This window comes from Tachyglossus aculeatus, chromosome 10 (genome assembly GCF_015852505.1).
Source record: "Tachyglossus aculeatus isolate mTacAcu1 chromosome 10, mTacAcu1.pri, whole genome shotgun sequence".
NCBI lineage: Eukaryota > Metazoa > Chordata > Mammalia > Monotremata > Tachyglossidae > Tachyglossus > Tachyglossus aculeatus.
In genome coordinates, this window is record NC_052075.1 from 42,242,421 (window position 1) to 42,265,182 (window position 22,762).

Here is a 22,762-nt window from a genome sequence, read left to right on the forward strand (position 1 = left end):
ACTATGGCTCGAGCCCTGGCCTAATAGCGGGGGCAGACGCACGGTCCTATTCCCACAAAGGGCTTCCAATCCAAGAAGGATAGAGAACAGGGGTTTTATCCCCGTTTTTACCGATGAGGAAACTGAGGCACGGAGACTAACAGGAGACAGGAGACAAGGAGCGGAGCCGGGACGAGAACTCAAGTCTCCTGACTCCCCATGCCATGCTCTTTCCAGTAGGCCACAATGCCTCCTGAGTGAGGGAAGCAGAACCTCTAGCTTCTCTGGGATCGACAGGCTTTAGGCGTGCCTGAGCCCTTCTGTGCCGCCTGGGGCTCCGGGCCCCTGGCACTCTTGCCAACGGGGTCACCGCAACGGCTTCAGGCGGAAACCCATCCGGCACTCTGGCCGACTCCTCCGCCCGTCCCGCTCCGACTCCACCTGCTTCGGCCGGGGCAAACTTCTGCAAGTTGGTACCCGGCTTGCCCAGGAGCAGGGCCCTCATCCTTTCCCATTAGCATTGCCCCTTTCCCCACTTCGGCCCAAATTCCCCACACTATCCACCCTGAGCGGGTCTTCATCTCACTCGGCCCCCGCGGGCTGTCTCCCCCTGAGTCGGCCCAGCCCAGATCCTGAGGTTGCTGCCCCGATGCAGTGCGGATGGCCCTTCCCACTGCGGTGCAGCTGCTCACTGTGGTAGACGCCACTGCTCTGCACTGGGGAGAGGTCGCCGAAAACGATTGTTTTGACTTGAGTGGATCCGGCCTTTCACCTGATGTGGGTCGCTTCCTTGGAGCAAAAGGTTACCTGTCTTCCTGTCTTCTCCCAGGTCAGGGCACCCTGAGTGCACTAATTAAAGAACTCCCATGGAGAAAAGGAAATAGCCCTTTCCCTGACTGACAAGCCCCCTCACCGGTCCCCGTGTCAGCAGCGTGCCCAGAGAGCTGGAGGAAAGTCCCGCCGGGAGGAGAGGCCTCCTGCTCATTCGCAGGCCATGACCGCCAGCAGCAGCTATCCTCCGAGTCTGTGGCGTTGGCCGGCTTCATCCCTAGCCTCCTGCGGCCAGGAGACAGATTCTTAGAACCATCCCGCCTTGCTTTCCTCCAGTCCCTTTCTCCAAGCAACGCAAAGAACTTACTCCACCTCTTTTATTAGTATTATATTTGTTAAAGCACTTACTAGCTGTCAAGCACTACTCTGAGCCCTGGAGTAGGTAGAAATTAATCTTGTTAGACACAGTCCTTGCCCCACATGGGGCTCACAGACAAAGTAGGAAGAGAGAACAGGCGTCGAATCCCCATTTTACAGATGCAGAAACCGAGCCACAGAGAAGTCACGGAACAGACAGTCAACAGAGCCGGGATTAGAACCGAGGTCCTCTGAACCACTAGGCCATGCTGCTCCTCACCCGGTACGATTTTAGCTGGCCCTGGCCTGGTGCTATCCAGGCTCCTCCTGCCAGCCTCGGGGCTGCCCAGTGGGGAAGACCCTTAAAGATGTTTGGAGAAGGCCCCCCTTCCCCATCCTGCTCTCCCTATGCCCCCTCCCCTCAACCCTTCCCCCCCACCCCCACCCCACAGCACAGTCACAATGCTCCCAAGTCACAGAGGTGCCCGCATCCATGAGCACTGCCCTCCGTCCCTCTCTCCCTCCCTCCCTCCCCAGGTGGTTCCTTTGGAATCGCTCCCTCCCCAGTCTTGGGAGCCGAGCCCCAGCCCTATGGCCTACGGGCAGTCATCTAGGGCCACACCGCTCCCATGGCGGAGCAGGGCTGGAGTGAGAATGGATCTGAGTCCGAGGATATGAAGGTTGGGCTCATAAGCTGGGCTGGCACCTACCTGACCGCAGAGGCCTACGGGAACGGTGTCACCGCCATGGCTAAGGGCTTGGGCAGGAGACAGGTAATCAGCGATCACAGTGGGGAGTTGAGGGGCAGACTCCACGGAGAGCCCTCTGCCCAGGACCCAAAACTCTCTTGTCCTGACCTTTTTTCCCCCAGGTCTAAAGGGCCCCCTTACCTCAAACCCACTGGGGTCTTTAATGGGTCCTAGATGAGGGGCAGAGAGAGGCATCCTCCCTCACTTCCTGCCCTCTCCCTGGGTGTGTCCCTGAGGAGGGCTGTGATATCACAAAGGTGGGCCTGGGGTGGGGCGGGGGTGGGCAGCAGTAATCAAGGGCTCCAGGGGTCAGGAAAAGCAGGGAGGGCTGAGCTCTCCCCCTGCCCCTGGCCCCTAGCTAGGCCAGACCTGATGGGGTGGGACAAATCCCAACTGCCTTGAGAAGAGAGAGAGATCAGTCCATTGCATGAGGGAGAAGGCTGGGATAGTGGTAGTAATAATAATATTGATTATGGGACTTGTTAAGTACTTACGATGTGCCAAACACCATTCTAAGGGCTGGGATAGATGCAAGTTAATCGGGTTGAACACAGGCCCTATCCCACATGGGGCTCACAGTCCTGGGAGCGGGAGTGGGAGGGCGTAGGATTTTATCCCCGTTGTATAGGCGGAGTAACTGGGGTACAGAGAAGTGAAGTACCTTGCCCAAGGTCACACAGCAGATGTGGTAGTTGGGGTTAGAACATAGGTCCTTTGACTCCCAGGCCTGTGCTCTTTCCACTGGGCCACGCTGCTTCTAGTAGTAGTAGTAGTAGTGGGGAGGAAGAGGAGCATGAGGACTACTCATGTTAGTAGTAGTTGTTAGTAGTAGTAATAACGAGTAGTAGCAGCATTTACTGAGCACTCACTTGGGAAGAACAGAACAAAGTATCTTATTCCCCACCCAGAAGGAGCCTACACTCTAATGGGAGTTACGCCCTTTTATTCTGACGAGAGAGCCTCTCTGGTAAAGCACAAGCCATTTCTCCCATTCTCCCTCAATCCCACCTCTGAGTGTTTCTCCTCCCGACATGCCCTTCCTCGACAGCCAGTCCTTCCAAAGAAACCCCTTCCTAATCATGAGCCTCCGTTCACGGGCTGTCACATCATGGCTCCGCCCAGATCCTTCTCCCCTAGAGGGGTCTTTTGGGCTTGTTATAGTGTACTGTTGCAAGCACTTAGTGCGGCACACAGTAAGAGCTCAATAAATACAATTGACCAACTGTCGGCCCATTGGACAGGAAGCAGTCATGAGGAGCCCCCACAGGCCTCAGCCTGAGCAGGGGAGGGATGGGCTCGGGAGATGGCGGGGAAGTGTCAACGAAGAGAAGACAGCTGAAATCGCGGCCCTCTGACCAGTGGGAAGGGAGAGGTGGCGAGCATCTCCGACATTTAGCTGGGGGCTGCTTCTCCTACTGGGGGGAGGGGAGGGGAAGGGGCTGGAGGGCTCCTCTCACTACTGGGAGTTTGATGGGTGCAGAAATAGGGTCTCTTCAGTGGTGAGTAGAGAGCCCCCGTGACCTTGGTGACCGTAGGGGCAGCGAAGGATGGTGGCTGTTGCCACTGCTGTCCTGACAAAGATGTGGGCCTGGCAGGGCCCGGGTGGATGTGAGGAGCCATCTGTGGCGGGGGGACTCTGGTCCTCCGGCGCATCCACACGGACGGGGTCAGAGCAAGCGTCCCGACCCGGGGTTGACGGCTCCCCCGCCCTGCGGCTTCTCGGCAGACCTGGGAGCTGTGGGTGAGTCAGGAGCATGGCCGCAAAGCGGTAGTTCGCCTGCACAGCATGCAGGGGCACTTCCTGCTCCCGGAGACGAGTGGCTCGGTGCGCTGCGGCCTGCCCCATGCCTCCCAGCACGGCTCCTTCCTGCTCCGCTTCCATCGACATGGAAAGTGGACCCTGCAGTGCACGCTCAGCGGCTGCTACCTGGAATCCGACGGCGAGGACGTCTTCTGCACCTCACGCTGCCTCTCCGCTTACCACATGTGGATGCCCCGGCTGGCCCTGCATGCCCACGTGTCCATCTACAGCCCCAGGACTTGTCGCTACGCCCGGGCCGACCCCAAATTGGGGCGGGTCTGGGTGGACGCTCCCGTGCCCTTCTTGGCCGACTGCGGCTTCCTGTTACGCTTTCAAAACGGGCTCTACCACTTGGAGACGTCCACTCACCACTTCCTCTCCCGAGCGGGCCGGCTGGTGACCCAGCCCTCATCCCAGACGGCGTTCCGCCTGCATCTGCGGCCCGGGGGGCGGGTGGCCCTGGCCGATGAGGAGGGCGGCCTGCTCTATCCTCAGGGCAGCCGGGCGCTCCTGAGCATGGGCGTCTGCCCGCTCGGAGAGGAGGAGTGGTTTCTGCTGCGGCGCTGCCCGGCCTGGGTCACCCTCAAGACGAAGGACTGGAGGTTCGTGTCTGTCATCCACGGTAAGTGCCGAGCCAGGAGGGGCTGGACGGGGCCGGGGGGGATTTAGGGTGCCCCCAGGGTGGGATAATGGAGCCTCAGACCCCCCCAACCAGGAGTGGCAGTGATCGTATTAAGCACCTACCGTGTGCAGAACACAGCACTATGTGCAGGGAAATAGTCCTCAGTTACGACGTAGACACAGTCCCCGACCCTTGCGTGGCTCACAGTCTTAAAATTTAAAGAGTCGGGCCACCGACGACAGACCCGTAAGGAGAGATGAAATGAAAGGCTAACATAAAGACGAAAACAAAGCTCGGTAAGGGACTGTGGCAAGAGGTGCAGAATTTCAGGCTCCTTGCGCCTCAGAGTCCACAGTCACGACCACGGCCACAGGGACTGCTACAGCAGCAGCCGGCACAGCCTCTCCTGTGGCTCCGTGGAGGCGGCGCCGGGCTGCAGCTGCTTTTCTCCATCCCACCGGAGTGTTGGAAGGCAGGTAGGGAAAGGAGGGGGAGAAAAACTAGGGAGGGAAGATGAAACTTGGACATTGGGTGGAGAGGAGGCAGGGAGGTGGCGTCCGGCCTTCCGCTACAGAGGGCCTGGCAGCCCCATTCCTACAGGAGGTGCTCGGTGTGTATTGACAGAGAAGAGGGGAGCCAGGGTGGAAAGAGGTGCGTGGGCTGTGAGTGGAAGGGGAGAGGACAGAGCCCATAGCCCTGGCCTGGTCTGGGCAGCCACCGGGCCCCCGTGATGTTTCTCCTCGCCCCCGCAGACGTGGAGGTGTGCACCAGCCCTGAGCGGGTGACTCCGCTGTCCATGTTCCAGTACGTGTGCCACCCTGAGACTGAGTCCGTGCAGCTCCAGACTGCCAACGGCAGCTTCCTGGCCCAGGTGAGGCCACAGACGAGGCGCTTCTGAGGTCAGCGCCGGGCGCTGGGAGCCTCTGGTCCTCCCCACAGCCTCATACTCTCCGGGGCCAGGCGGGTAGGCGACCCAGGCTGCTGGGCTGGGAGGTGGGACGCCTAAATCCTAATCTAAATTCCACCCTGATCCATCAATCGCTCGATCGTATTTATTGAGTGCTTGGGAGAGTACATATAACAGAGTTGGTAGACACGATCCTGTGGCCTTGGGCCTCGGTTTCCCCAGTGGGGACCTGGGGCCTCCATCCCCAAGTGCGGAATGGACAGGTCGGGGTGTCTGGGGATCAGCAACCCTGGAAGAGATGAGGGGCCGAGGGACTTTTGGAGAGATGAGGGGCCAAGGGACTGGATCCAGTCCTGGTACTGGATTCCGCCAATGACAATAAATAATAGTTGTGATATTTATTAAGCGCTCGCTAAGCACTGGGGTGGATACAAGCAAATCGGATTGGACACAGTCCCTGTCCCGCATGGGGCTCACAGTCTTAATCCCCATTTTACAGATGAGGTAACTGAGGCCCAGAGAAGCTAAGTGACTTGCCCAAGGTCACACAGCAGACAAATGGCAGAGCCACAATTAGAACCCAGGTCTTTCTGATTCCCAGACCCGTGTTCTATCTATCCACTAGGCCGTGCTGCATCTCTTTTCCTTGCTTCCCTTTTGTCTCTCTCTTTCTCTCCTCCTTTTCCTGGGAGCCTGTGAGAAGGTGAGGGGATGGGTGGTCCAGTAGGGCAGAAGGGATCAGAGGGGAGGAAAGGGGAGGGAGGGAGGGAAGAACTAGGTGCCCCCCCAGGGGAGGGGCCGTGACTGTGAACGGGACCTGGAATCACAGATCTGAAGCTGTCCCTCCCTCCCTCCCCGCAGAGGTGCTGTAAGAGCGTGGTGGCCGACGGGCACACCGTGGAGCCGGAGACTGTGTTCTCAGTGCAGTGGCACTGCGGCAAGATCATCCTGCAGGCTTTCAACGGGCGCTACCTCACCCCGGTGCCCACTGGGCAGCTGACAGCCAGTACCATTCACCCGGGTAAACTGAGGGCTCGGGGTATCCGGCCCCTCAGGACCTCTAGGCCTGACTCAAGCTGACCTCATCCGGCCCCTCAGGACCTCTAGGCCTGACTCAAGCTGACCTCATGCCCTGAAAGGAGCCGGGCTCCTGCCTCCCCGCTCCCCCACCCCTCCTCCCACCCCCGCATCCCCGGTGAGACCCCAGTGCCCCGTTCCCCGGCTGATCCCACCCTCACCCTTCCATCAGGCCCCCAAGAGGAGTTCGGGGTGCGCCTGGCCAATCGCAACTTCCTGGCGTTACGCGGCCGCTACGGCTATGTGGGCACCTTGTCTGGGCACGAGGAGCTGCAGTGCAACATGGACCAGCCCGACTGTATCCAGCTGCTGCCTTGCCGCCAGGGCATCTACCACTTCCAGGGTGAGGGCCCTCCGGAGCTTGGGGTCGGGGGTCCCCTCTGCTGGAGGAAGAGGCTCTGGATTGGCCAGGAGCTGGGGAAACCTTTGGGTGATTTTGTGTAGGGGCAGCAAATGGTCTGAGGTGGGCAGAGGCCTGAGAAGTGCCACCCTCCCTTGCCCAGCCTGGGAGGTAGAGCAGCTAACGGGTATGGGGGTGGGAGCATTGGGAGCTAGGCGCTTGGCAGAGGTGGGGGCTTTGGGAGCTGGGCCCTGAGCTGCCGTGGGGACACTGAGAGCTGGGCACTAGGCAGTGGTGGGAGCAATGGGAGCTCGGCAGCATGGGGGTATGGGGAGCTAGCACTCAGCAGCAGTGCGGGGCATGGGGAGCTGGACACTCGGCAGCAGTGGCAACACCGGGAGATGAGCTCTTGGCAGTGGTGGAAGCACCGGGAGCTGGGCACTCAGCAGTATGGGGGCATGAGGAGCTGGGTGCTGGCAGCAGTGGGAGCTGGGCATTCAACAGTGGTGGGGGCACTGGGAGCTGGGCACACGGCAGCTGTGGGTGCATGGGGAGCTGGCACTCAGCAGCAGTGGGGGGGCATGGGGAGCTGGATGCTCGGCAGCAGTGGGCACACCTGGAGATGAGCTCTTGGCAGCGGTGGAAACACTTGGACCTAGGCACTCAGCAGTGTTGGGGGCATGAGGAGCTGGACGCTGGCAGCGGTGGGGGCACAGGGAGCTGGGCATTCAACAGTGGTGGGGGCACTGGCACGCAGCAGCTGTGGGGGCATGGGGAGCTGGCACTTGGCAGCAGCAGGAGCACTGGTGCTGATTTCTAGGAACAGGGGAGGGAGGTGGGGAAGGTGCCACTGCACAGAAGAGGTGGTAAGGAAGCCCGAGGAGGTGGAGAGTAGGCCACTTCACCCTCCCTGGGGCTTCACGTGACCCCCCCCACTTTCCCACCTCAGGGCAAGGTGGTGCCTTTTGGTCATTAACCTCCTATGGCACCTTCCGGCCCTGGGGGGAATTTGCCCTCAACTTCTGCCTGGAGCTCCGGGGGAGCAATCTGCTGGCAGTGCTGGCCCCCAATGGCTACTACCTGCGTGCTGACCGCAGTGGCACCCTGCTGGCCGACAGTGAGGACATCACCTACGAGTGTCTCTGGGAGTTCTAGGTACAAGGGCAGGGCTCCAGGAGGGGACGGGGCAGCTAGGGCAGGGGAGGAGTGGGAGGAACTGGCATAGGTGTGCAGGGAGGATACATCCCTGTCAAAGAGGGACAGGTTGGCAAAGCATTCCAAGAGCTCTCTAGTTCGCAGACCACATGCCCTCCCTGCCTCCCAGCCCAGCTCGAGGAACACAGCTTGGCTGTACCATCTGCCCTCTCCAGGGTCCCCAGCCTGTGCCACCCAGAGAGCAAGGGAACGCGGCCAGCCAGCGCTATGGAGCTGGAATCATTTCTGACCCCAGGCAAGTCAGATGGGAGCTGAGGAAAGGACACATGTTGGGGGGCGGGGGGCGGCGGGTCTGTTTATCTTTCCTGCAGTCAAATCCATCCCTCCAATGCTGAAGGTTTGTGTGTGTGTGTCCTCTGTCTTTCCCATAATTGTGTCCGTCCCTCTAATGCTGAAAGTCTATGTGTGTACGTGTGTGTGTGTGTTGTCTGTCTGTCTTTCCCATAATCGTATCCATCCCTCCAGTGCTGAAGGTTTCTGTCTCCCCCTCCTCCCAGATCAGTGGTCAAGATTCCCCACTCCAAAGCGACCCCCAGGATGGGATAGAAGTCCGGAGCCAGGATGCGGGAGGAAGTCATCCACTGCACCCGCCCAGTCCTCCTGCCACACCACACCAGCCCTCTCGTTACCTCCGCCCAACGTCAATATACAATAGTGGCCACTCCCACCCCTGTGTCCTGCTTCGGGTCTCCCCTGCCCCACCCCTCCCCGCCTCGCCCCGGGCCCGGGGCCGCATACTTGGCAGAGGAGTCCGAAAATAGACTTATCCTCGAGGCTCGGTGGTACCGGAGACAGATTCCCGTGAAAAATAATTCCACCTTGCATTTCTGTGGCCTCTGCTTAGAAGTTTCCACACACAAGCATCTCAGCTTAACACCTCTATTTCAGGCATTTCGAGTGGTAACAGAGGTAGGTAGAGCGTGTGTGGAGAAGGCCTAGGAAGCATCCTCTGTGCATGTTCTTGCCCCAGATCTGGGTGTCCCAGGAATGCCCCCTCTCCCCTCCCCTGTTCCACAGCCCCACCCAGGACTGGAGGGGCTTTATCTGGACCTCAGCAGCCTTCCAGTGGCTTCTGTCCCCCGGCCCAGGCGGGGATGATAGTGGTCCAGTGCACCAGGAGCTGAGTACAATGCAGGTACACAGTCGGGTCATGACAGGCTCCTTCTACTCCAGCAAGATGGGCCCATGGCCACCACCCTTCCTTCTCATGGTTTTGTATAAACCAAACTTTTATTGGAAACACAAAAGGGGAGTAGGGGTTCACCCTGGGGGTAAAGCAAACCCCTCAGGGAATCAGGGTGTCTTTCCTGGAGGAAGCAGGCTAGGAGAGGATTGGTGGCGGTGGGAAGGCGTTTCAGTGGGCCTCAGGATAAGAGTGTGCAGATGCAAAAGGAGGAGATGGGAAGTCAGGAGTGGAGAGGGAGATGTGCCTGGAGCTGGGAGCCAGGGAAGAGTTCCCGCCGACCAGCCTCAGAGGAAGAGGGGCCCAAAGGCAGTGGGCAGGGGCAGGGCGGGACAGGGCAGGGCACCCCATGCAGGGCAGGGAAGAGGAATGACGGTGGTACTGGGCTGAGCTCCGGCAGCGAGGTTCCCAGGTGCACTGGTCCTGTGATGACGAAATGCATGGGGGGGGGGCAGTGAGCTCCCCACAATGGGGACCGAAGAGTTGTTACCTTTCCTTTCATCCCCAAGCACGGGTGATCTCTGCCCCCCCTCCTCATTTTTTCCCTCCCTGCCCCCACCCCTCAGCCTCTGGTCCCTCTCCTCCACCTTCTCACCAGACCCCAACTGGGGACCCCCACCCTCCTGGAGTTGGGGCTCTTACCCCAGCAGGGCTCTCCCAGGGCCCAGGGCGGGACGGTGCTCAGACCCCCACCAGACCTCGCCCCTGGGTATGGTCGACGGAAACCCAGAGGATTCAGAGGGGTGGAATCCGGCTGGAGTGAGGCGACGAGGCTGGGCCGGGGCTGCCACAGAAAGTAGGGTGGAAACTCGGTTTGCCAACCGGCCAGGACAGCCCTGTGGGCAGCGGCCCTTTCGACTCCCAGTCCAGCTGGCTGCCCGTACCCCTTGTCCCTTCTCTCTCCCTCCCCTCCTCACCCCACAGCTCGGGAAGTCATCACGGGGGTGGGAGAGAGCCGGGCTTCCCCAGTGGGAAGAGCAATTCCAGCCTTTTGGCTCCACCAGTCCCCTCCCATCCCACAGAGAAGAAGGAAAGGGAGGCGGTGGGGCTGAGGCCTGGCTCTCCACTGGATAGACCCTCCCCTGCCAGGTCCCAGCTTGCCCGGGGTTTTGGGAACCTGTGCAGAGGTCACCCCCTGCGGTGGGCTGAAGACCGCCAGCCGCTCGGGCGTGCCCGGGAGCGTGCACCGAAGAGCGATCCACTCGGAGCCTGGAGCTGGAAAGAAAGAGAAAAAAGGGCATGGTGGGGGCCACAGGGGGCCCAGGATATGGGTGTGGGGGAAAGGGTTGTGCACCCTCCCCGGCTCCTTGTTTCCCCAGCCCGAGAGAGAGAGAGAGCGTGCCACAGAACCATCCTGGAGCTGTGGGAGAGGATGGGTAGAGAGAGGGAGGGAAAGAAGGAGGGACCAGGTGCCGGTGGAGGCTGGGCATTGAAGGATGCTGGCTTCCACTGGGCAGAAGGGGTCACCTGAGAGCTGGGTTTCCCACTTCAGCTTCTCCTCCCGCCTCCACTTGGCTCTCCGGTTTGAAAACCAGATCTGGGGGAGAAGGGGAGAGCAAGGAGCACGTCTGAGCTCCTTGGGTTTGTCCCTTCCTCCTCCCTCCTCACCCTCCCCGCCACCCACTCCTCAGGCGAGGGTCCTCACCCGCACTGTGGCCTCTGGCAGGTGGGTAGCAGCCGCCAGCTTCCCACGCGTGATGGGGTCCGGGTACTGCGCCCTCTGGAACTCTGAGGGGAGCAGGAGTCTTGCTGAGGCCGGAGGCACTGCCCAAGGGACCCCTCCCCACATCTCTCTCCACCAACCCTGCCCCACCAGCCCCTCCCCTCAAGACCTCTTCCCTCTTCCTCACACCTCCTCTCTGCCCCTAAACTCTGCTCTGCCCTTCTTGGCCCAGTGCATGGCCTCTGACCTCTGTGGACCACTCCAGTGCCTCCGAGGTCGCCAGCAGGGGAAGCCTGCCTATTCCCTCCGCCAGTCCCATCCCCGAGGCTGCTTCGGGGCTCTGGGGTCATGCGGGGGTCCCACTCCTCTTTTCTTTCCCTGCAAGAGTGCCCTGTGACAGCATTCGCTGGAACTGGACACCCAGATGCATGTGACATCATCACATGCCTTTCAGCGAGGGATCCCCTCAACGGAACGCCATCATTCGGAACGTTTTGCGGGAGTCTGCCCAGGTTTGACCAAACCTAGAGCGTTTCTCTGCGGGTCCCCTGAGTCTGCCCAGGTCTGACCAAACCTAGAGCATTTCTCTGCGGGTCCCCTGACCCTTCCTGCCCTAGCGCAACTCGCTCCAGGGCCTTCGCATTCCCTTGCTGGCTTCCTCTGATCACAACTACCACTTCTGAGCCGCAGAATTGGGCGGCGAGAGCCAAGGTGGAGGAAGGCTGGATCCTTAAGCTGAAAATCCTGGGTATAGAGGCGTCCCAGGCTGGATCCATTCTAGGCAGGGGACCTACCGGCCAGCTAAAAATCCTACAGATGGACCTTGGGGCCCCCAAGGCCGAGAGCGCCCTACCTTAAGAGTCCAGCCCCCCCAGCCCGCCCATCCACCCACAGCCCCAGCACCTTGCTCCAGGGCCTCCACCTGGGGTGGGGAGAAAACTGTCCGGTTTCTGTGACGTGGGCCGGGCCGGGGCCCCCGGGACAACGTAGGGTCCTGCGGGAGGGAAGGGGGTGCCAGCGCCGGGGTACCTGTCGGGGGTGGGGGTGGAGGAGAGAGGAGAGGCTGGGGCATGTGGCAGAGTAGAAGAGAAGCCCTGTTCCCCGGAGTGGGCCAGAGGAGAGGAAGAGGTGAGGGAGGGGAAGGGGTGGTGGAGAGGGGTGGGCAACCCCTTGGCCCACTGTCGACATGTGCTGGGAGGGCTGGGTTGAGGGGGCAGATATTCGCAGGTAGTTAGAGGTAGGAAGGGCCTGACTAGGCTGGGGCAATACACTAAGGACAGCTTAGGGAGGTGCCTTTTCCTGGGCCTGACCCCCGTACCATCCCAGAGTCCTGCACCCCGACCCACCTGGTGGTATGAGCAGCGCCAGAGGCGGCCTTCTGTCCTTCTCCAAGCTCCTCAGCACGCGGTTGATGGAGGAGACCTGGCTCCCAGAGAAGGGAGAGGTGGACTGTCCCCAAAGGGGCAGCCCAACCCCTTCCAGTGCCCTTCGACCTCACCGTTCTGTAGCCCAGTACCTCTCTTCCCCTTCCACATCCCTATTCTCCCCATTCCCGGGCCCACCCCTCTCCCCAAAGAGACCCCTCCCCTGAGCCCCTCAAGCTTGCCCGCAGGTCAGGAAAGGCACCCCGGACAAGTCAGGCCAAAGCCCGAGTCCTGCTTCCCAGACATCCCTCTGCCCTCTCATCAGGGTTCCAGCTTCTGAGAACTCCTGCCTGCCAGGGCGAGGCAGCTTGCCCGCCCCTTCCCTCTCCCGCCCAGTCCAGCTTCCGGGCCACGGGATGGCCGGGGGAGTAAATCCTTACGCTGGGTGTGCTGTCTTGAGTGCAGAGCCCCTCAGCGCACAGCCGGCCCCGGATCTCGTGGGCAAAGAGGGCCGGGCATTCCCCTTTCAGCTGGGCGATGCGGGCCACTACGATGGGGGTGGCGAGGCGTGGCTTGCTCCCCCCGACCCCTTTGGGCTCCAGGGCTCCCGTGCTGTAGTATCTTCCCAAGATCTTGCTCACGCAGCCATTGGACACCTGGGGTAGGAGGTGCAGGGGTGTAGGATGGGTGTCTCAGGATGGGGCACAGGCGAGAGGGGAGTCACCCCACGGGTGTGGACAGGGTCTTGGCCTCCCCCGGTCCTAGCCCTAGGGGGACCAGGATCAGCCTCACTTGCCTGATCTGCCCAGCCCTCTCTCCCTCCCTCCTTCCCTCAGGGAGGGCCCTGCTCCCACCCCTGCCCACTCCAGGGTGGGGGATCTCCCCTTCCCCTCAGCACCCGACCTTGAGGCTGCGGGAGATGTCACAGGGTCGCACCCCACTTAGAGCCAGCTGCACAATCCTCTGCCTTGTGCCCGGAGGCAAGGGCCGACCATTCACAAACAGCCCCCCGAGCTGGTTCACCCCACTGGCCCCTGGTGGGGAGAACCAGAAACGGGGCTGTTGCGGGTCAGGTTTCCCCACCCCCCTGGGAATCCCATCCCCTTCCTTGGCCCTGGATCCCCCATCAGGACCTGGAGAACAGCTGGGGCCCCCCAGGGTAACAGGAAAAATAGGCCAGAAATGGAGAGCCGAAGCAGCGGCCTCTTCCTTCTTGGCTGTTCCTCCCCTTCCCCCGAGGCCACCCCATCCTCTCCGGAAATGAGGGTTTCTCTTACCTTGCAGCTGCATGCTCAGGGCCTCTGGCCCAGCCAGCCTGCCCTGTACTGGACAATTGTGGGACTGGAAGCAGGAGAAAGACGGGAGGCTCTAGGTTCCCTCCTCGGTTCCGGCTCAGCCTGCTCAGGGATGGGGGCTGGTTCTGGCGGAGAAAGCCGGGCTGCGCTGGTGGTGTCTGGGGGTGGCACAGTCACAGTGTCCCCAGCGCCGACCTGGAGGTCTCCTCTGACATAGGCTTCTCTCCCATGTAGTCACCACTGCCCATGGGCGAAAATGGGCAGCGGCCAGCCTTCCTCCCCTCCCTTGCTCTGCTGCCCAGTCCCAGACTCCACCGCTGACTTAGAACAGAAGGAAGGGTACCCCAGGGGCTCAGGCAAAGCGAGGCCTGGGCCTGGGTGGTCTCTGGGAAATGGGGAGCCAGGACCGGCTTCGGTGCCTCTGGGCCTGCCCCGGGGTTTGCACCTTGTCTCCCCTGAAACTGAGGGGGTCAAGACCCGCTCCCCGCTCATACCCCAAGGGCTATTTCTGTGCCATGACTGGCACCGCCCTCCTGGTCAGGGCCACCGGAGCCCAAGGACCACAGACACGGCAAGGTCCTGGGCTGTTCTGCCTCGGAACAGGCCCAGCCGCGAGGGACCCGAGTCAGGCAAGGCTATAGGTCTGGGGATCGGGGTGACTTTGTCAGGTTCGTGTGTGTGTGTGTGTGTGTGTGTGTGTGTGTGTGTGTGTGTGTGTGTGTGAGGACCCCAGCTTGTGACTGCTCTGATACCGGGCACCTCGCAGGCCACGCTCTCTGCCCAACCTCTGCAGAGGGAGGATCGCCAGTGCTTCAAGGAAGCCTGGGGTCACTAGGTCTGCCCCCGCCCTGGGGTCTTGGCAGCCACGGGGATCCCTCTTCAGGGAAGGGAGGTCAAATGGGAGGACCCCTGGTTGCCTTCTTTTATGGCCCGCTCGCTCTCGGGCATCTCCCCCGGCTGTCCCACCTGGCTCTCTTCTCCCCTTGTCTCTCTCCCTAAGGCCAAACCGACCCCCAGATCATCACCGCGGGGCCCCTTGGTCAGAGGGAATGTTGAGGCTGGCATGGCCCTCCTGCAGGCCTGGGACGGGGGCAGCAGGAAACCCGGGCACCCCGGGAGCAGCTGGAGACAACTTCTGGCTCAAGACAAAGAGGCAGGAGAGACGCAGCTCCCTCCCCTGCAGACAGGAAACTGAGTAGCTAAGGAAGCCCCTCGTCTTCACCCCTTTCTCCAGCTTTAATGCCGCTGTCCTCCTCCCCCTGCCATTCCCGAAGGAGCCCAGACCTCCCTTGGGCTCTTCTAACCAAGGAAGGCAGAGAGAAGGACGAAGTGACCCCTTCCCAAGTCCCGGAGTGGGGAGCAAGCGACAGAGAGGCAGGGGCAGACTGGTGGCTGGTCTGGGGGCTTTCTCTCCCCGATTCTCCACTGCTACTCCTCTGAGGGGCTACCCCTCAGCAGAGATGGAGAGACCCAGAGAGAGAGAGAGAGAAAGAGAGAAAACCATCACGTAGCTGGAAAAAAAGGGTAGAATTCCATCGTGCGGTACCCTGGGTCATGGGGCTGGAGGGTGGGCTGAGGGTTCAAACTTAGGAGCCAGTCAAGGTTTGCTCCCCTCTCCCCCAATCCATTGCACAACAGCCTCTCACTTTCCCACCAGGCACACGAAATCATCTATTATTAATAATAATAGTAAGTAATGATAATCATCACTGCTTAGGGTGGTGGGAGCGAAAGATGGGGAGTTGAGAGGGCAGAAGGCAAAGGGAGAAAGTTTGAGTCTGGCCCCACAAAGACATGGAGGCAGAGCAGACAATGAGCAGGCAAAGGGAGCTACCTGTGGGAAGCCAAGTGGACGCTTCAGATGGAGGCTCAGCCTCTCCAAGGATGGTGGGCTCCTGGGGCTTGTTTCCAGTCTTCCTGGAGGACGTGGGGGGCGGGGGGGGTCCTGTCCCAGCAGCAGTCCTCGGCCAACCTCCCCAGGAGAGCAGCTCCTGTCCCTGCCAGGGGGTCCAGGACGGCAAAGAGCCCAGGCTCAGGTGCAGAGAGCAGACTTCTGGGAGCAGCCAATGATGTCACAGGCCCTGAGCACAGAGGGGAGAGGAGGAGGGAACTGGTGCAGTGTGGGTCTGATCCAGTCCCTGAGCTCAGGCATGCCAGGGCCACCTGCCCACCCACCATGGCCCCCAGCCCTCAGGGCCAGGAGTCCCCCATCCCCTGAGGGGCTCTGAACCCATAACTCCCTCTCTGTGCCATGTCTCTGAGCTGCCAATGCCCACCATGGGCGCAGACCTTACCTGAACGTGCATCCTGAGAGCAGATACCGCCCGCCCCCCATCTACACGTGCGCACGCTTAATTCAGACAAGCCATTCCCCCATCGAATACCTTTTCGGGGTGCAGGAAAAAGGACCCGGGGAATGTCACTCTGCTCTCTCCACCGTCCTCCTCCTCCTCACTAGCATGGAAGGAGGGGAGTCCAGACCCTTCCGTTTCTTCCACTCAAGTCTTTGGTGCACGTAATCAGGCCCATTCGAGCCACGTGTTTGAGGAGTCCTACCCCTTCGCTTTGGCTGGTGACTTAGGTCCGAAATCCCCTTCGGCATGAGATCATTCTTCTCTGGAAGGTGTGTGGATGGTAGAGGATTTGGGGGGTGAAGGCGATGAGATGACACCCATACCTGCCCCCCAGGATTGCAATGCATGGTGTAGGGAGAGGGGATGCGGCTGAGGATTATTACTCTATTGATTTATTTATTTTACTTGTACATATCTATTCTATTTATTTTGTTAGTATGTTTGGTTTTGTTCTCTGTCTCCCCCTTTTAGACTGTGAGCCCACTGTTGGGTAGGGACTGTCTCTATGTGTTGCCAATTTGTACTTCCCAAGCGCTTAGTACAGTGCTCTGCACATAGTAAGCGCTCAATAAATACGATTGATGATGAGGATGACTGTGTAGTGGGGGCATTTGGAGAACGAGTTTTCATCGGGTGGGATGTCACAGACCTTTGTGCCTCCCGAGGGTAAAAGTGGCGATGTGGCGATGTGGCTTTGGGCGCATGGAGACTTTTGTGAAGCTCCTGGCGAGGTGAGTGCCAAAGAGGAAAGGGGTGCGAGGGAGGGGGTGGTCGTGGCCAATAGATAGATGTTCCAGGAACATGGCTGTGTAAGGGGTGGCTAGACCCTTTACAGGGTGAAGGTGTGAACGCCCTCTCCTTCCTCCCTCCCGCTCCTGTAGGGTACTCAGGGCAGGGGATGGGCCTGGCCAGGGGAGACTCCGGGCAGGGGCTATTCATTCATTCGCTCAATCGTATTATCGAGCGCTTACTGTGCGCAGAACACTGTACTGAGCACTCGGAGAGTACAATTCTGCCTCTTTACTTGCTCTGTTTTACTGTCTGTCTCCCCGCTTCTAGACTGTGAGCCCGTTGTTGGGTAGGGATCGTCTCAGGGGCCGAATCGTACTTTCCAAGCGCTTAGTCCAGTGCTCTGCGCACGGGAAGCGCTCAGTCAATACGATGGAAGGATTGCCACTCAGCAACAAAGAGAGACGACCCCCGCCCACTCCGGGCTTCCAGTCTAGAAGCGGGGGAGGGAGACGGACCCGAAAAGAAGAGGCTAGGGGCAGGCGTCTCCGCTCCCCCGGGAAGCGTCTCGTTGGAGAGGTTGGCAGGGCGGCCTGGGCCGGTGGCAGGGCTCCCCTTCGGCCTTGAGCTTCTCCAGGCCGCGGAGAGGGCCGCCCCCCGGGCTCGGGGGGCCCTGGCATCGGCCGGGCACGGCCCAGGGCGCGCCTCTCCACCGTGCGCCCCCGGGGCCAGTTGGGGAGCGCGGCGGCGCTCGCCCTTGGCCGGCTCGCCCCCCGGCTCAGCCCGGGCGCGGTCCGGGGGTCCGGGGGCAGAGGGGCCCGGAGGGCGGCCCCCCTGCCCGCCCCCAGCCCGGGCCTGCTGGCGGCGGGGGCCCCCGGGGCCGGGCCGGGCCGGGCAGGGCAGAGCAGGGCGCTCCGGGGCGGCCAGGTGCGCGGGCCCGGGCCGGGGGGTGCCCGGCCGGGGGGCACCGCGGAGCGGGGCTGGGCCCTGGCAGATGGCGGGGGCCCCGGTGCCCATAAACCCCCGCCTCGCCGACGCGCTCTCGGGGCTGAGCAAACAAGGCTCCTGGCCGCGGAGGGCGAGGGGGGCCCGGGGCCCGGGGGACAGGTTGGGGGCCGGGGGCGGCAGGGGCACCCGACTGCCCCCCGCCCCGCCCTGCCCTGCCCTGCCCTGCCCTGCGCCCTCCTCTTGTTTGAGGAGCAAACGGCCGCCGGGCCGGCCCGCCTCCCCCCACCGGCCCTTCTCCCCACCAGACGCCCCCCCTCCTCCTCCTCCTCCTCCCGCTCCTCCTCCTCTTCTCCCCGTGCCCGGGGCCCCCGCCCCCGTGCCCCAGGCCTAATCAGCCCTGCCGGCCCCCGAGCTGCCGCTGGTCCTCGCCATCTGCTCCCAATTACACATTAACCCGGCGGGCCCGCCGCCCATCCATCCATCCATCCATCCATCCATCCATCCATCCATCCGCCCATCCATCCGCCCATCCATCCATCCATCATCCATCCATCCACTCATTCATTCAATTGTATTTACTGAGCGCTTACTGTGCGCAGAGCACTGGATTAAGCGCTTGGGAGAGTACAAATCGGCAACAGAGACGGTCCCCCATCCATCCATCCATCCATCCATCCATCCATCCATCCAACCATCCGCCCATCCATCCATCCATCCATCCGCCCATCCATCCCTCCATCCCTCCATCCCTCCATCCTGCCGGCCGCGTGGGCGTCTCCGTCCGGCCCAGCCCGTCCCGTCCCTCCTCCCGCCCCCGTGGGCACGAAGGGAGCCCCCCGGTGCCCGGCCCCGCGCCCAGACCAGGCCCGGAGCCCGTGCGTAAAGCCGGCCGGGGCCAGGCCCACGCCAGCCTCTCTCCCCCGCCCCGGTCGGCGGCGGCCCCCCTCCACCAGGCCGGCCTCCGAGGGTGCCCCCCCAGGCCTCCAGCTTCGGGGAGGGAGCCGGGGCCGCTTGGCACGGGCAGCGAGGCTTGGCACGACCCTGGCTCCGTCCGCCGGGGCGCACGGAGGAGCTCTCTCCAGGGGCACTCCCGGTGCCCCCGGTGCCGCCGGACCCCCAAGCTCCTGCGACCCCCAGACCCCTCACCAGCCCTCCGACGGCCTCCTCCGGGCCCCGGGCCCGTGCTGCCCCCCAACCAGGCCCACGCAGGCCTGGCAGACGCAAAGCCCTTCGCCCCCGGCTCCTGCCCCGGGCCTCTAGGCCAGGCGCTCTAGGCTGGGCACAGGACCGCCCGCAAGAAGGGGACGGGGCAAGGGGGTCTGAGAGGAGGAGCCCACCGGGAGTCGAAGGGGGCAGAGGGGGTCTCGCCCCCCGCCCGGGTCCGGGCAGCCGAGGGCACCCGCAGAGGGCGAGAAGGCCGCAGGCCGCAGGACAGCCATCTGCAGCCTGCGCCAGGGGCATGCCGTCATTCAGTCGTATTTCTTCAGCGCTTACTGTGTGCAGAGCGCTGTGCCAAGCACTTGGAAAGTACAATTCGGCAGCAGAGACGATCCCTACCCAACAACGGGCTCACAGCCTGGAAGTGGGGAGACGGACAACAAAACAAGCAGCAATAGCATCAATATAAATACACAGAATTATAGAGATGTACACATCATTAGTAAAATAAATAGGATAATAGATATGTGCATATATAAACACAAGTGCTGTGGGGTGGGGAGGGGGTAATAATAATAATAATTATGGTATTTGTTAAGGGCTTACTATGTGCCAAGCGCTGTTCTAAGCGCTGGGGGAGATACAAGATATTCAGGTTGTCCCACGTGGGGCTCACACTTTTAATTCCCATTTTGCAGATGAGGTAACTGAGGCACAGAGAAGCAAAGTGACTTGCCCATGGTCACACAGCAGACAAGTGGCAGAGCCGGGATTAGAACCCACGTCCTCCGACTCCCAAGCCCGGGCTCTTTCCACTAAGTCATGCTACTTCTCAAGAACAGAGGGAGGGAGTCGGGGCGATGGGGAGGGGAGGAGAAGCGGAGGAAAAGGGGGCTCAGTCTGGGTAGGCCTCCTGGAGGAGGTGAGCTTTCAGGTGCGCTTTCAGGCTTTGAATGGGGGAAGAGAGCTAGCTTGGTGGATATGAGGAGGGAGGGCATTCCAGGCCAGAGGTAGAACGTGGGCCGGGGGTCGACAGCGGGACAGGTGAGAACGAGGCACGGTGAGGAGGTTAGCGGCAGAGGAGCGGAGGGTGCGGGCTGGGCTGGGGAAGGAGAGAAGGGAGGTGAGGTAAGAAGGGGCAAGGTGATAGAGAGCATACATCTTCCAGGCTGTCCACTGTCCAGGCTCTTCCGCTTCCACTGTCCACTGTCCAGGCTTTTCCAGACAGTGCCCCTGGGACAGAGCCGAGCACGCGCACACACTCACACAACTCATTCTACATCCCTGGAAGTGACTCCTCTTTAGGGAAACCAACTCCCACGACCCCGTGGTTGATTTGGGAGTTAAAAATGAAGTCCCTCCTCTTTGGTCTCCTCGTCTTCCTCCCCCTTTCCTGCTCAAGGTGGCACCCCTGCCGGCCCCTCCTAATTTTCCACTTCATGCTGTTGGATGCTGCCCCTTCCCCTTCCCATCGCTCTGCTGCTCTGAAGCAGCGTACCACTCGAGGGCCTGGCCACCTCTCTGTGGCCGGCATCTCCAGGATCTACCCTCTGCCGGGCTCTCTGCTCTCCCACCCCACATCGGGCCAGAGATGTAGGACCTTAGAGAACACTTTTGTCCAGGACACTGAGGCGGGACCAAGGTAAGCGAACTCTGCTTCGGGCTCAACTCCAGCGCCGCCCAGCTGTCTTGGCAGCCTGAGTGGTAGGCATGGGGCCAGCCGGAGAATGGGACAAAATGGGCATGTTCAGGAGGAGGGCAAGGGCAGGGCGGCAGGAAAGTGCTCCCGGGAGCTGTCCTGGCGACCAGGGAATGGGGTTCGTTATACTGAGGGGAGGCCTGTGCCAGTCGGAGGAAGCCAGAGTGACTAGCCCATGCGAGTGGGCTCTGGCCCTTTGCTAGTCTTTCATGGGCTGCTGAGCAGATCTGCGTGCTGGAGCAGGCTGGGGGTTGTGGTCTAGGCCTTCTTTCTGTGAGTCTTCTCCCCCACCCCGGGGCCACTAGCAGCTTTTCTCCTCGGCCCCGAGGCCAAGGAAGCTGCTCTGGGAAACAGAGAGACAGTCTGCGGCTGGGTGTCTGCCCCGAGACTGCCCTCCCTGGAATCCTGGGCCCCTCTGTTAGGTTGGATGACGTGGGGACCATCTCTAGTGGGCTGGATGGAGGGGAAATGCTAGGTGGGAACGCTCTCGATTGGACTCGATGGGGAGATGTTACTCTCTACTCATCTGGTTGGGGTGGGAACCCACTCTATTGAGTTGGATGGGATGGGGACCCTCTCTGTTGGGCTGGATGGAGATGGGAGTGCTGAGTGGGGACATGGTGCTGGACTGAATGGGGAGAAGACCCTCTCTACATAGCTGCTTGGGATGGAGACCCTTTCTATTGGGTTGGATGGGGTGGGGACCCTCTCCATTGGGTCGGATGGGATGGGTACTCTCTCTATTGGGTCGGATGGGGTGGGGACCCTCTCTGTAGGGCTGGTTGGGATGGGGATCCTCTCTATTAGGTTGGATGGGGCGGGGACCCTCTCTATAGGGCTGAATGAGAGGGGACTCGCTACTGGCTTAGTGGAAAGAGCATGGGCTTGGGAGTCAGAGGTTGTGGGTTCTAATCCCGGCTCTGCCGCTTGTCAGCAGTGTGACATTGGGCAAGTCAATAATAATAATAATGGCATTTATTAAGCACTTACTATGTGCAAAGCACTATTCTAAGTGCTAGAGAGGTTACAAGGTGATCAGGTTGTCCCACGGGGGGCTCACAGTTTTTTAATCCCCATTTTACAGATGAGGTAACTGAGGCACAGAGAAGTTAAGTGACTTGCCCAAAGTCACACAGCTGACAACTGGCGGAGCGGGATTTGAACACATGACCTCTGACTCCAAAGCCCTCAGTAACCTCATCTGTAAAATGGAGATAAAGACTGTGAGCCCCATGTGGGACAACCTTTTAACCTCGTATCTACCCCAGTGTTTAGAACAGTGCTTGGCACAATGTAAGGGCTTAACGAGTACCATCATTATTATTATTATTATTGGACTGGGGGGTGGGGGAGGAAGTCCTTGCCTTTCTGAAGAAGCTGCAGCCCAGCAATATAGCGGATGGGGGTGGGTGGATGTTTGAGAAACTGAGCCCTTTCCTGGGTCAAAATGGAAGTGTCACAAACGTCGAAAGTAGGGACACCTGAGTGACAGAGAGCACTCTCTGTCTCACCCACCCACCCTTTGGCTTTGGCTCCTGGCTCTTTAAATCCCCTACCCCAGCAGTAGGGATGGAGCCGGTGGGGACGGCCTCCTGGCCTCCTCGGTACTTGGGGTTCTTCCCTGTCTGCTCTCCAGGGCCAGACAGTTGTTCCAGATTCCCCGGAGGGCAGCTCTGTATTCATCCCTTGGGGTCTCTGGGGCCCTTTCACGAGTGGGGTGTGGGGCGGCGGGGAGACGGATGGGGTTCTGTCCAGAGGCAGCGAGTCTCAGAGTCAAACCAGCCCCGGGGGAACTGGGTCGGGTGACCCAGATGACTGGCCGCCCTGTTGCAGCTAGGTTGGGCTCTGCCTATGTCGGGGTACAGTCCCGCTGCCCCTGATAGGTGTTGCTGCTGCTGCTGCTGCTGCTGCTGCTCTGTTGAGCTCTGACTGTGTGGTAGCCCGCTCAGCCCCAAAGGTGTCCGGCCTCAGCCCCCTTTCCTATTTTTAACCCCAAGGAAGGTTAAAACTGGGCCCAATGGGCAGGAAGTCCCAACAGTCCCTCAGCCCCCTCGGCTTAGAAGAGGAGGGAAACTGACAGCTGCCGGGGCCCTGCTGTGGGGTGCCTTTCCTTCCCTCTCCCTCGCAGCACCCCACCTCCCCTCACACAAGGCCTGTTTCTCTGGTGCAGGAGGGAATTGCGGGGGGGGTGGGGGGGGTGAGGGGAAGGGTTTGCACTTCAGCCACTGACCGACAAAATGCTTGTTCTGGATGGAGAGAGAGGCAGAGGAAAGGCCGCCTGGCCAGGAATCCAGGGGAAAGATGCAGTCTCATTCCCTCTCTCGGGGAAAACAGCTGAGGTCTTAGGCGGGTCTCCACTACTCCCTCCAGGGACAGATTTTCTACCCCCATCCCCAAACCCTCCACCCCTACTCTGTGTCTCATAGGTAGAAGACCTGCCTCCACCTGGACATACCTTCTGCATTTAGAATTCAAATAAGTTTGCATTGCTTATCGGAGTCACTCCTCGAGTCTCTCCATTTGATTCCTTTCTTTTATGTTTTTCCAGTCC

General features: G+C 60.8%; 2 protein-coding genes across 3 annotated transcripts; one reads left to right on the top strand and one right to left on the bottom strand.

Annotated features, from left to right (window-relative positions):
* The first annotated feature begins 1,672 nt into the window (after positions 1 to 1,672).
* On the top strand, positions 1,673 to 8,593 carry FSCN3 (fascin actin-bundling protein 3). 2 transcript variants are annotated; one of them, XM_038753064.1, is made up of 7 exons: positions 1,673 to 1,880; positions 3,583 to 4,279; positions 5,032 to 5,150; positions 6,048 to 6,207; positions 6,436 to 6,606; positions 7,974 to 8,053; positions 8,316 to 8,593. In XM_038753064.1, the coding sequence occupies exons 1-6, from the start codon at positions 1,737 to 1,739 to the stop codon at positions 8,045 to 8,047; spliced, it is 1,365 nt and encodes a 454-aa protein (XP_038608992.1). In that variant the 5' UTR covers positions 1,673 to 1,736; the 3' UTR covers positions 8,048 to 8,053; positions 8,316 to 8,593. The 2 variants fall into 2 exon arrangements, with proteins under 2 accessions (XP_038608992.1, XP_038608991.1); XM_038753063.1 differs by lacking the exon at positions 8,316 to 8,593 and adding an exon at positions 7,553 to 7,758.
* A 1,843-nt stretch (positions 8,594 to 10,436) lies between these two features.
* Positions 10,437 to 14,271, bottom strand: PAX4 (paired box 4; the record flags this gene model as incomplete). Its single annotated transcript, XM_038751982.1, has 8 exons — positions 14,241 to 14,271; positions 13,306 to 13,353; positions 12,932 to 13,062; positions 12,469 to 12,684; positions 12,011 to 12,086; positions 11,568 to 11,693; positions 10,647 to 10,729; positions 10,437 to 10,538 (listed from the first exon to the last, which is right to left on the bottom strand). Coding segments are annotated over exons 1-8 (813 nt in total), but the record flags the coding sequence as incomplete, so codon positions are not given.
* Between the last annotated feature and the right edge of the window lie 8,491 nt (positions 14,272 to 22,762).